Here is an 11,187-nt window from a genome sequence, read left to right as displayed (position 1 = left end):
GGTGTTGATACATACTTAAGTCTCGTGGTGTACGTGGACAAGGCAAAAGATGCTTGGTCAATGAGAACAGGGCTGTTGAGGAATGCTGACATACTTAGTGATGGTCAAGTAGTCAACTAGATGGTGCTCTCTGTTCAAAGGAAAAGGTTAAAAGGAATGGCAATTCAGTGTGTTTTCAACCATTTGTTGAACAGACAGCGCCATTCTAGTGAGCTCAGAAAATAAAGACAGTGGCTCGCGAAGCTTCATTTGAACATCCCTAGACATACTGGACACTGCAGGTCGGAGTTAACTCCAGAATGAGGCAGTAATGCAACATGCAAGCTGCCGTTAGAACAGTTCGGTCCCTGGTCCTCACCGTTTATATACTGTCTATGGTCCTCACCATAGACAGTATATAAGAAGGTCCTCACCCTCACCCTCCTGGCTGCGAGCATGGATGTATTAAGAGAACGGTTGCGAGTAGTTTTTCCCAGGATGGTGAAGGCATGTCCCGCCCTACTCTGCCTTACTCTGCCTCTGATTGGCTTAACCGGCATTCTTACCCTAACCAATCCCAGTACTCTTGCCTAAAACTAACCAACGAGGCAACGAGTACTAGCCAATCAGAGGGAGAGTTAGGGCGAGCGATGACTTCGCCCTGCCTTCGCCAATCCTCCCGGCTACCGTAGCCGGGCTGCACCAATATAATACCCCATGGGCTGCACCAGTGAATGACAGCAGTTCGTCCACTAGCTAACGTTACCGTCAGCTAGCTAACGGTATCTCCCCGGCTAGTCACGAAGATGGCGAACGTGGTGCTGGAGTTTAAGGCTTCTGCCGGTGACTCCGAGCCACAGAGTCGCCCTGTCCTGATCATCGGACAGCAGACCAACCTGCACAAAGTCGCCTGGAGCCAAATCAAAGGGAAACTGCAGCCGGTCGTGAGCAAAGAGGTAATATTGTGCATAAAAATAATAGTTTGGTGACAGCTAACGTTAATGTTAGCGCTATGCTAAACAAAGTAAGCGTTCGAACGACTCTTGATTAGCGTTAGCTAGCTAGCTCGTTAGTTCGAGGAATATAAATGCAAACTAACCAGCTAGCTAGCTAACGGTAACTCTGACTTAGTGAGGTTAATCAACAAGTTATATTTTACGTTAGCTCTAAAAATGAAGGATACGTTAGTGAGTGGAAAAGTGAATAACGTCAATATTGTCGAATATAATGTTAACTATATATTTTCTATAGTGTTGATTGCCTAACCCTAGCTAAGTAATAGTAGCAAGTGCAAGATGTTAGATCTTAATTAGTACTTAACGTTAACCAACACCAGTTAATTAAATGCTCATGGAACAATGTAACATTTTACAATTGAAGAGGTTTGATTTTTCCATTTCCTGGCGTTGAGAGTTAACCCCAGATAATGGCAGGATTGTTTGGTCATGAGAGTAATGTAAAGTCTTAAACTGGGTGGCAACCTGTTCATGGTGGCACTGACAGGTCCAGTGGTCAGACTCAGACAAAAACTACTACTACTACTACTACTACTACTCGCTCTCATGGTATCCAAGCTGTAAGCAGCAGTGTGTTGTAGACTGCCGAGCAAAGTCCTCAGAGATGGTGAGTCTGTGAGGTCAAGGAAAGGTTTCCTATCATTCCCAGAGCCTCTGACATTGATTAACCAACCTTATTGTTCTGCTTGTTTCTTTCTGGATGGTAAAAGGTCTTTACCATACTTAAGCTGATAATTGTGACACTGTCTGGATATTTGTGTGATACTTTGAAGCTTCAGTTTATTTTTAAACTGCATTATCATATTATTTTAGTGAGGACTCAAATAACTACAAATTAGTAATGTTAGGGAAATCTGTTTCTGGTTTGTTATGCGTTTCTGGATTTTTTTATTTTTATTTTTTTAAATGTATATCGGATTTTTAAATCACCAAATATTTGTATCGATATCGGCCTTAAAAATCCTTTATCGCTCTACTAAATAGTAATATCTGGAGAAATAGTCCTGGATGCCAGTGGGGTAGACTACTTCTCAACAAGTGACCTTCAAATATGCAAATGGCTGTGGAGTCTACCATAATTGATAATGTTCACTATCAATGAATGCGCCAGTTATTTTTAGATAATTTGTTTATTCTACAAAATTGGTTTAAAAAAATGCCCGACACAATATTCCAATTCCAAGGTGACAACTTCAACTTGCTTGTATTGTCTGACCAACAGTCCAAAGCCCAAATATATTCAACTTACTAACTCATAAGACAAAGAAAAGCAGCAAATCTACACATTTGAGAAGTTGTAACCGGGTAACGTTAGCCAGTTTTGCTTGATAAATTATCAGTTACCAAAATAGTTGCTGATTCATTTTCTGTCAATTGGATCAATTAGTCTGCCAACTGTTTCTGTCATACTGTCTCCATAGTGAATCTGAAATGTCAGTTTTGTCTTAATGTTTTCTCAGATCTGGCAGGCGGCTCTCGGTGCTTTGAACCCAAACCCTACAGACAGCTGCCCTCTGTACCTCAACCATGCTGCGGTGGCTGCCATTCCTTCACGGGTCAGCAGGCACAACAGCCAGTCTTCTGCCCACTTTGTGTCCCGTCTGGTCCGTTCCTGTCTGCCTGGAGGGAACAACCGCTGCATTGTGGTCAGCATCTTAACAATTGTGTTTGTTCTTGCCTGTAACATAATAGTTCATGGATGTGGGGTGAATTTCCTTTCCTTTTCTCACCTCCTTCAGGAGGTCAGGGAGCACTATAAGCTACAGACCAGATCTGCTGTTTCAACCGGGCTACCATCCTTCTACAATCTCCCTCTGAAAGTCCTATGGCACCTAAATCTCTGTGACCAAGTGGCTTATATAAGTGTTTCTTTCCTCTCCAGATGGTGTGTGAGCGTTCAGATGTGTTTGCGTCCTCCTGTGCCATCGCCAGGGCCTTCCCCATCTTCTCTCGCCGCTCCACATCGTTACGCAGGGCTGAGAAGAAACACGTCACTGTGGAGTTTGTGATCATCGGGCAAGAGAGCAGTCATGTGGATGCCGCAGAACTTGAGGTACTGCATTATTTCTTTGCTCTTAAAGGTTTTTTCCAAGATTATTTTTATGGGCATTTCCGCCTTTTAATGAAAGGACAACTCAGACATGAAAGGGGAGAGAGAGGGGGAAGACCTGCAGGAAACTGTCACAGGTCGGACTTGAACCCTGGACCTTCTGCGTTGAGCAATAAACCTCTACATATCTGCTCTATCAACTGAGCTAACCGGCCACAAATGTTCCTTTTTTAAAGACAATTTTTCAGGGCCTTTTTAAAGGTGCAATAGGTAAGACTTATTAAACTAACTTTCTGTCATATTTGCTGAAACTGACCCTATATTCCAGTAGAACTACATGAAACAGGTAATTTAAAAAAAATCTGGCTCGTCTGGCACCACCTACAGCCTGTAGTGCGATTTGCAAAAAGCCACAGCTCACTGTTCAGATGCACCAATCAGGGCCAGGGGGGGTGTCTCACTGCGTGTCAATCACTGCTCATGCACACGCATTCATTCTCCCTTGTGGGGGGAGGGGCTTAGGAGACCGTTTTGGGCTTTAGCAGAAAAGGAGGGGAGGGACTAAGAAGTTGTCGATGTTCAAATGTTTTGGCTAAGTCCTGGATCTTCACAATCCTACCTACAGCACCTTTTTAAAGTGTAACTCTCTCCAAAATGCAACCTAGGGTCTTTTTGTGAATGTACCCGAGTCAAACTTTAGTTTAAAAGCATATTTAGGACGGAAGCGCGACTTTTAAGATTTACCGTATTTTTGTTTTTCTGTCAAATGGCCTTTTGAATGGGAGTAATAGGGGCACTTTTATGCTAGCCACAAAATAGCTATTTTTAAAACACTAAGAAGGCTCGACGCAACATGAAACTTTGCTCGAAGTATCACCAGGGACTCTACACCTTAACTACACCGGTGCACAAGGGATATACTAAATCTGTGGCTACTTGTTTATATCGACTCGTTTTGACTGCCGAGGTGGTAGCAGCCGGAAACAACAAGAGCTACGGTGAGTTGTTCAAAACCTCTCTTTTTAGTAAACTCTGGGTACACAAACAATGTTCTCAATGCTCGAGTTCATGTGTAGAGCCCCTGGTGATACTTGGAGCAAAGTTTCATGTTGTGTCGAGCCTTCTTAGTGTTTTAAAAATGGCTATTTTGAGGCTAGCATAAAAGTGTCCCTAGCACTCCCATTCAAAAAGCCATTTGACCGAAAAACGAAAATAACCGAAAATACGGTACATCTTAAAAGTGACACATCCGTCCTAAATATGCTTTTAAACGAAAGTTTGACTCGGGTGCATTCACAAAAAGACCCTAGGTACCCTAGTACTTAGAAAGGCATGTTTTTGTACCGCTGTAGTTCATGTTAACTACAGTCTGCCATAGCTGAAGGCTTTTCTTCTGTTCAGTGTCTCGCCAACGCTGCTCATGGAGTGCGGATGGCAGCTCGGATTGTGGACACACCATGCAATGAGATGAATACAGATCACTTCTTAGATGTAAGTGAAACTATCTCTATTGTACATGTTGTTGAGTCTACTACAGGAGCATGGTTCTAATTATTTTGCTGCAGCCCTCCGTCACAGTCATTTCCGTTTCAGGAGATCAAGGCTGTGGGAACTGAACTTGGAATAACTCCAGTTATCATTCGCGGAGAGGAGCTGAAACAAAGAGGATTTGGAGGTACTGTGTCTGTAGATGTCTCTTTATGTCTGTGATTAGCTTACATTATGACAATTCTCCGTCCGAATAATTTAGTTATGGTAATTACCTTTTTGCTGAAAAACAAAAGAGGAGGGTGCATTAAAGCCAATTTAGCTCTGTTGATCAAAATGTGGATTTTCCAGTGAGGAGTTTCAGTTGTGCAACTATTAACATAAAGACTCCATATTTCGTAGCTAGAGCCACATATTTACTCACCACATGTTATTCTGGAAATCATTCTTCACCAATTAATACAAAGTGTAACTTGTAAAGTGCACTCACAGAGCAGATTTCCACCAGGAATGTCTCCCTCTGCCCTCTTAAACAAAAAAGAGTTGAATTTCACTCAGTTGTTCCTACTGGCTTCCATTACAGTCAAGATGGTGGAGAAGATAACAATAACAGGGATCTCGTATCGTGCCTAACTTAAGGGATCATAACATATTCGGTGGAACTAATCTGCAGATGCTCCAGTTCAAAACTTTTTTTCATTCCTGGCGGAGATAATGATCATAAAAATCTTTCCCATCCTAACGCATTGTAATTTCATTTCACTTTGCCTTGACATCTTTGTTAAAGACCGTATAACTTCATCCTTAATATTGAACTCTTCTTTGAAAAAAATAACAGTTCAAATTTGGGGAAACCACAGGCCTTTTTATAGAGCGATAAACATGTATATCTGTCCTCATTCAAGAGATGACAAATCCTCAGATTGATCATTGGTACTTGCAATTATTTATCTGTTTTCTTTCTACCCTGTTAGGCATTTATGGAGTTGGCAGGGCGGCAGAGCATCCTCCTGCATTAGCAGTCCTGAGCCACACACCAGAGGGTGCAACCCAAACCATTGCATGGGTGGGAAAGGGCATCGTGTATGACACTGGTGGACTCAGCATCAAGGGAAAAGTACGCCTATTTTTCCTATGGAGAAGTGATAGTAACTACTGTGCATCAAGAAAAAAAAAAATCAGTTTACGTTAATGCTAATGTCCTGGGAACAGCTCTGCAACTAAAAATTACCAATCTGATTTTGTCTGCAAATATGTGAAAATTGCTTGTGAATGGTGCTTTAACTTAGATATGGAATTCAGAAGAAATCTAAATTTGTAACTTGTTTATCAAGTAGTAAAGCACAATCATACTTACTACTTGCACGGTGCATTTAGTCACTAAATCACGGTGTATTATTTTCATGGTGTATTTTTATTAAACTAAACTTTATTTATCTGTAATGTAGTCTGCTGCAATCAAACAGACAAAAGTGCAAAGCATTGTGTGCTCCCAAATTAGTTGTTGTACCCTTTTTAGTTGATGTTCATTGTGATTCTGTGGACTGAATTCATTTTACAGCTTAAAACTGCACAACATTATCCATGTTCACCAGCAAAACCACAACATGGCTAACACTTTTAACGTGTGTGGTCCATTCACTGAAACCCTTTTCAGAATGCCGCCTTGAACGTGCACGGTGTGACACCCCGTGATCTGTTATATAAGCTTATTCTAAGTAATCCGATAACATGTAATTTCTGTTGCATGCACCAGTTTATGTAGTGTCCTATACAAATAGAAAGGTAGAGGTCACTTATTTAGCCGGGAAACGTTTTACCAACCAGCTAAAAGTTTTCTGACTGTGACTATATGGACTGCTGGGTCATTGTCCTGGTCAATGCATACTAGAGGTACATCATTAGTGACATCAGTGATGAAATCACATTTCATCAAATGTTTTTTTTTTTTTTTTTCCTAGACTACAATGCCAGGCATGAAGAGAGACTGTGGTGGAGCTGCTGCCATTTTGGGAGCTTTCAGAGCTACTATTAAACAGGTGAGCTTTTGGATTATCCCTCAGCAGCTGCCACAGCTGTTCTAGTCTCCTTTTTGTTTCTCTGCAGCAGTTGTTTTAATCAAACACTCTCCTCTGTTTGCTACAGGGCTTTAAGGACAACCTCCATGCAGTGTTCTGCCTTGCAGAGAATGCAGTTGGACCCACAGCCACACGACCTGATGATATCCACACTCTCTACTCTGGAAAGTGAGACTCTTTTTAATAATAATGTGTCAAATTACTTGATTGGATTTGTCTGTGGCGTCACGGTATGATTGCCCACAAGACGGGACTGATATTATTTTACAGGCTAAATTAACAGGAATGAATGGAGGCTTTGGTATTAAAAAATGCATCTGTCATTTGTGTGTTTTTTTTATCCTCAAGGACAGTGGAGATCAATAACACTGATGCAGAGGGAAGGCTGGTGCTGGCTGATGGAGTGGTGTACGCCAGCAAAGACCTGTCAGCTGATATTATTCTGGACATGGCCACACTGACTGGGGCACAGGTGGGTGACAGCTGCTTACAGAGTGTTGTTAAACTTTCCACAGCAAGTATGAACTGGAGCCTTTTTTTTTTTTTTTTAAACCTCTATCGGACAAGTCAATTGATATAGAGTCAAAACCAGGATTTTATTATTTTATTTTTATTGACGAGACCAAAACCAACAGTGTATTCAGCCTTCTAACAGGTATCGTCTTTGTATCTAAAACCTTTTCTTTTCTGTTTCTGTTGTCCAGGGGATCTCCACAGGGAAGTTCCATGCAGCCGTGATGACCAACAGTGAGCAATGGGAGGTTGCATGTGTGCGCGCCGGCCGCAGCAGCGGAGATCTCGCTCACCCTCTGGTCTACTGCCCCGAGCTGCACTTCAGCGAGTTCACCTCTGCCATTGCTGACATGAAAAACTCTGTGGCAGTAAGTGACAAACTACAAGTTCATCACCACCAAATGCCTTAACAAAATGATGTGACAAAGGGCAAAGAAATCTGGCTGATTGACAGTTTAAAGGACAAAAAATTTTTTTATTGTGTACTTGCAAATACACAAAAAGAAATATACAAAAAAAAAGGCTTCACTGACACTTGTGCTGCGTTCCAAATCGCAAACTTTTTCTTTTTACTTTTAGTATGTACTGCAGCTGCCCTCACAAAGTACGTACTGTTAAATGGTACTTGGTAGGTCCAATTTTAAAGCCGAGAACAACCAATGCGTTTTTCTACATTCCCATCAGAGCCATGTTGGAACCTGGACAGTTCTTTGGAAAAACATGGTTCAGTGTAGCTACATATAGTAGGATAGAGTAGCTCCCTTTGGCTATATACAGATGGTAGATGAGGTTGTGTAAATTGCTAAAGTTTAGATTTTGCATATGAATGGCTGGTATGGGCACTCTATTCTGTTTTGGTGACAACAGTATTGCCTGTGAGCCAGCACTTGAAAACCAGTAACATACAGTAGTGTAGATATATTACCAAGTATATTGAAGTATACATATTTGTTTGATGACTGAAGTTATAATTTATTTTGGGGAGTTGCTGATGTTTGTCATTTTTTTCTTGTTTTGACAGGACCGGGAGAACGCCCAGAGCTCCTGTGCTGGCCTCTTCATCGGTTCCCACTTGGGCTTTGATTGGCCTGGTGTCTGGGTCCATGTTGATATCGCCTCTCCTGTCCATGCTGTGAGTAATTGGGGCTTTGGTGTGCTGACTCATATTGTGCAATCAGATAACGCTCTGATTTTTTTTTTATTATTATTATTATCTTGGAGCAAAAAGGTGGTGATCATAACTTAGTGAAGTGAAAGTTTTATTGGGTCCATGCATGTTTTCTGCTGCCTGCAACTGGCTTGACAAGACATTCCTTAAGCTGAATTGTGCAAAGGAGCAGAGCAGGAGTGTGTCATTACAAATTACATGTTGCAGTGCAACTTTGGAATCAGGAATTATACTTGTTCAGACCATGTCTCACTTGAGCTGCTGGTATTCTGTGCAGTTTTAATCTTGGCTTTAGTTGACAAAGACATGTGTGCACATAGCCCTCTACAGGATCACATAAACCCAACTTCTGATGTAAAACCTCCAACCAATGACTGGTCTAATATTTTTCACCACAAAGTAATGTAAATACAATGGTACTACAAAGTTATTTATATCTCTGCATATGAATTCTTGCATGTCCATAGGCAATATTAGCTGTGAAAAATGTTCTTGTGCTTAGTTAATACAACTTAAGGACTGTATTAACTATTACAGAGACTCAGTAACCTGGTTGAGCCAAAAAAAAAAATCTACTTCCAACACCAAGCTTTATTTCTGCTGCTACTTTCCTAGTCCATTATGAAACAAGTCACTGCTTCTGAAGGAAGCAACAGCAGCTGATCTTACTGGTCATGTCTGGTACTCTATTACACCTGCTCATTATGTATTCTTTTAATTCAAACTCCTTTATACGACTTTCCTACAGGTGAGTCAGGGTTGTGCCAGCTTTTCATATAAAAAAGATTATTTAAAATCGGTTGCTCTGTCCCTGTCTTGTGGTTCAGCTCATAAAAAAGTAGGGCTCATAATCACTTATAATGTACTGAAGCCTGCGGTGTATATTTGTTCTTCTCACCAGTGCATTGTTTTGTCTCAGAAATGATTTAAGATATTTAGGGCTGCAACAACGAATCGATAAAATCGATAAAATTCGATTATTAAAAAAGTTGCCAACGAATCGATTGTCGCGCGACACGCCACTCAGTCGCGGAGATTGCAATTGAGTTGAGTGCCGTGCGGTGCGGAGCGAAAGAGAAGAAAAAAGAGCAGAGCGGGGGTAGAGGAAATACGGAGAGAGACCGGACCCTTAACGTTGTTCTGAAACACATGGCGGAGGCAGAGAAATCCGTACGACCTAAGTCATCCAAGGTGTGGGAGAATTCACACTAAATAAATCAAAAACGTTAATTGCAAGATAAGCAAACGCGACATGGCATGGCACGGGCGCACCACGGTGATGATTCAGCACCTAAAACGTAAACATGTTGGAGTCCTTGATGAGGAGGAAGGGAGTTCAACAGCAGGGTAAAGTCACTACAGAATCCTACTTTTGTTCCGTTTTGAAGTGAGGAACGTAACGTCCCTCCAGTGGTGCTGGTGTGGTGGTTACTCGTTATCCAGCTGACTAGCATGACAAGCTAGCGTTAGCTCGTTAATAACAGTAGTAAAGCAGGACTAAAGACACGTTTTTATTCACTCGCCTTTTTTGGCCTATTCATTTCGAGAGAGAGAGAGAGAGAGAGAGAGAGAGAGAGAGAGTCTGTGCTTTGTCCCATATCAGTTATTGTTGACGTATATATTCATTTTAAAGTTTTTTTTAATAGCACTTGGTCATCTTAAGCTGTGTTTAAATGTGGTGTACAAATGAACTTAACTTGCACTTACTACAATGATGGTAATAATTTAATGAATAAGGTGTGTGTGTGTGCTCTTTGAGTTACTTACCTTTACACAACCATTAACTAAAACAACAAGTATGTATTGAGTTGATGTAAATTAATGCTTTTGTTTTTTTTTATCCGATTAATCGAAAAAATAATCGACAGATTAATCGATTATTAAAATAATCGTTGCAGCCCTAAATATATTCACTGTAGTAACATTTATGGAGAATTAGGGAAGGTCTCATGTTTCAGTCACATTAACTCTGAATGAAAAAGAACTTTATGGGTAGTGGGGAAAAAAGGATAACTACAGGGTAGGTTTACTGTAATGACACTGGAATCTGATCCTTGTTTTTTGTCTCATGTTTTGTCTGCAGGGGGAGCGGGCCACAGGATTTGGCGTTGCTTTGCTAATGGCCCTGTTTGGTCAGGCATCAGAAGACTCCATGCTGAACCAAGTGTCTCCTCTAGGTGCTGCCACCAACGTGTCTGAAGACCACATGGAGCGAGACTGCAAGAGACGAAGACTGGTGTAGAACACACAGCGGTTTACTCCCCAACCCTGACTACTCCGCTGCCACCACACACCCAAACCATTGAAGAAAGTGCTCATCCACTTAGAGTTAAAACATTTTAAACTGTGATTCAACTTCCTGTGTTTGATTAAATGTCACTGAATAAAATGGTTAATCATCAGTAAATCAGGTGTGTTATATATGAAAAAACGCAGGTGCTCCTTATCCTCATGACTGCGCTGATGGGGCTGGGTATCATATAGAAATTTACGATACCAGTACCAATACCCTTAAAGTGATACCGATACCAATGGAGTACTTCATTTGATACCTTTTTTTTTTTTTTTTTTCTACTTCATTTAATACTCATCATGTGAATGGAAGCATTTAGTTGTGTTACCACCCAGCTATACAAATAGTCTTTTTTTTTTTTTTTTTTTTTTTGTTCGTTCTATATCTGGGTACAAAAAGTATCGGGTATCTTTTGACTGGACAAGTTTCGATACTACTTGGTACGGGGTTATTTCGGTACCGAGCCCTGTGCACTGATCATCTCCATAGCTTCTCCATTTTTCAATAGCTCTTGATGAAGTATTGATTATTATAAAAATCTGAAAAAAGCAGGTTTATCTTCATGACAGATTAATCAACTTTTTTTTTTTTTTTTTTTTCCC

General features: G+C 41.0%; 1 protein-coding gene across 1 annotated transcript; it reads left to right on the top strand.

The window, feature by feature from the left end:
* The first annotated feature begins 662 nt into the window (after positions 1–662).
* npepl1 (aminopeptidase like 1) lies at positions 663–10,699 on the top strand. Its single transcript, XM_031322569.2, has 12 exons — positions 663–935; positions 2,456–2,641; positions 2,878–3,048; positions 4,447–4,536; positions 4,639–4,720; positions 5,508–5,650; positions 6,495–6,572; positions 6,679–6,779; positions 6,960–7,083; positions 7,316–7,492; positions 8,146–8,256; positions 10,376–10,699. Exons 1-12 carry the CDS (start codon positions 786–788, stop codon positions 10,532–10,534), a joined length of 1,572 nt encoding a protein of 523 aa, XP_031178429.1. The 5' UTR covers positions 663–785; the 3' UTR covers positions 10,535–10,699.
* The last annotated feature ends 488 nt before the right edge of the window (positions 10,700–11,187 follow it).

This window comes from Sander lucioperca, chromosome 6, assembly GCF_008315115.2.
Source record: "Sander lucioperca isolate FBNREF2018 chromosome 6, SLUC_FBN_1.2, whole genome shotgun sequence".
Classification (NCBI taxonomy): Eukaryota; Metazoa; Chordata; class Actinopteri; order Perciformes; family Percidae; genus Sander; species Sander lucioperca.
This window is presented reverse-complemented; position numbering and strand designations above follow the sequence as displayed.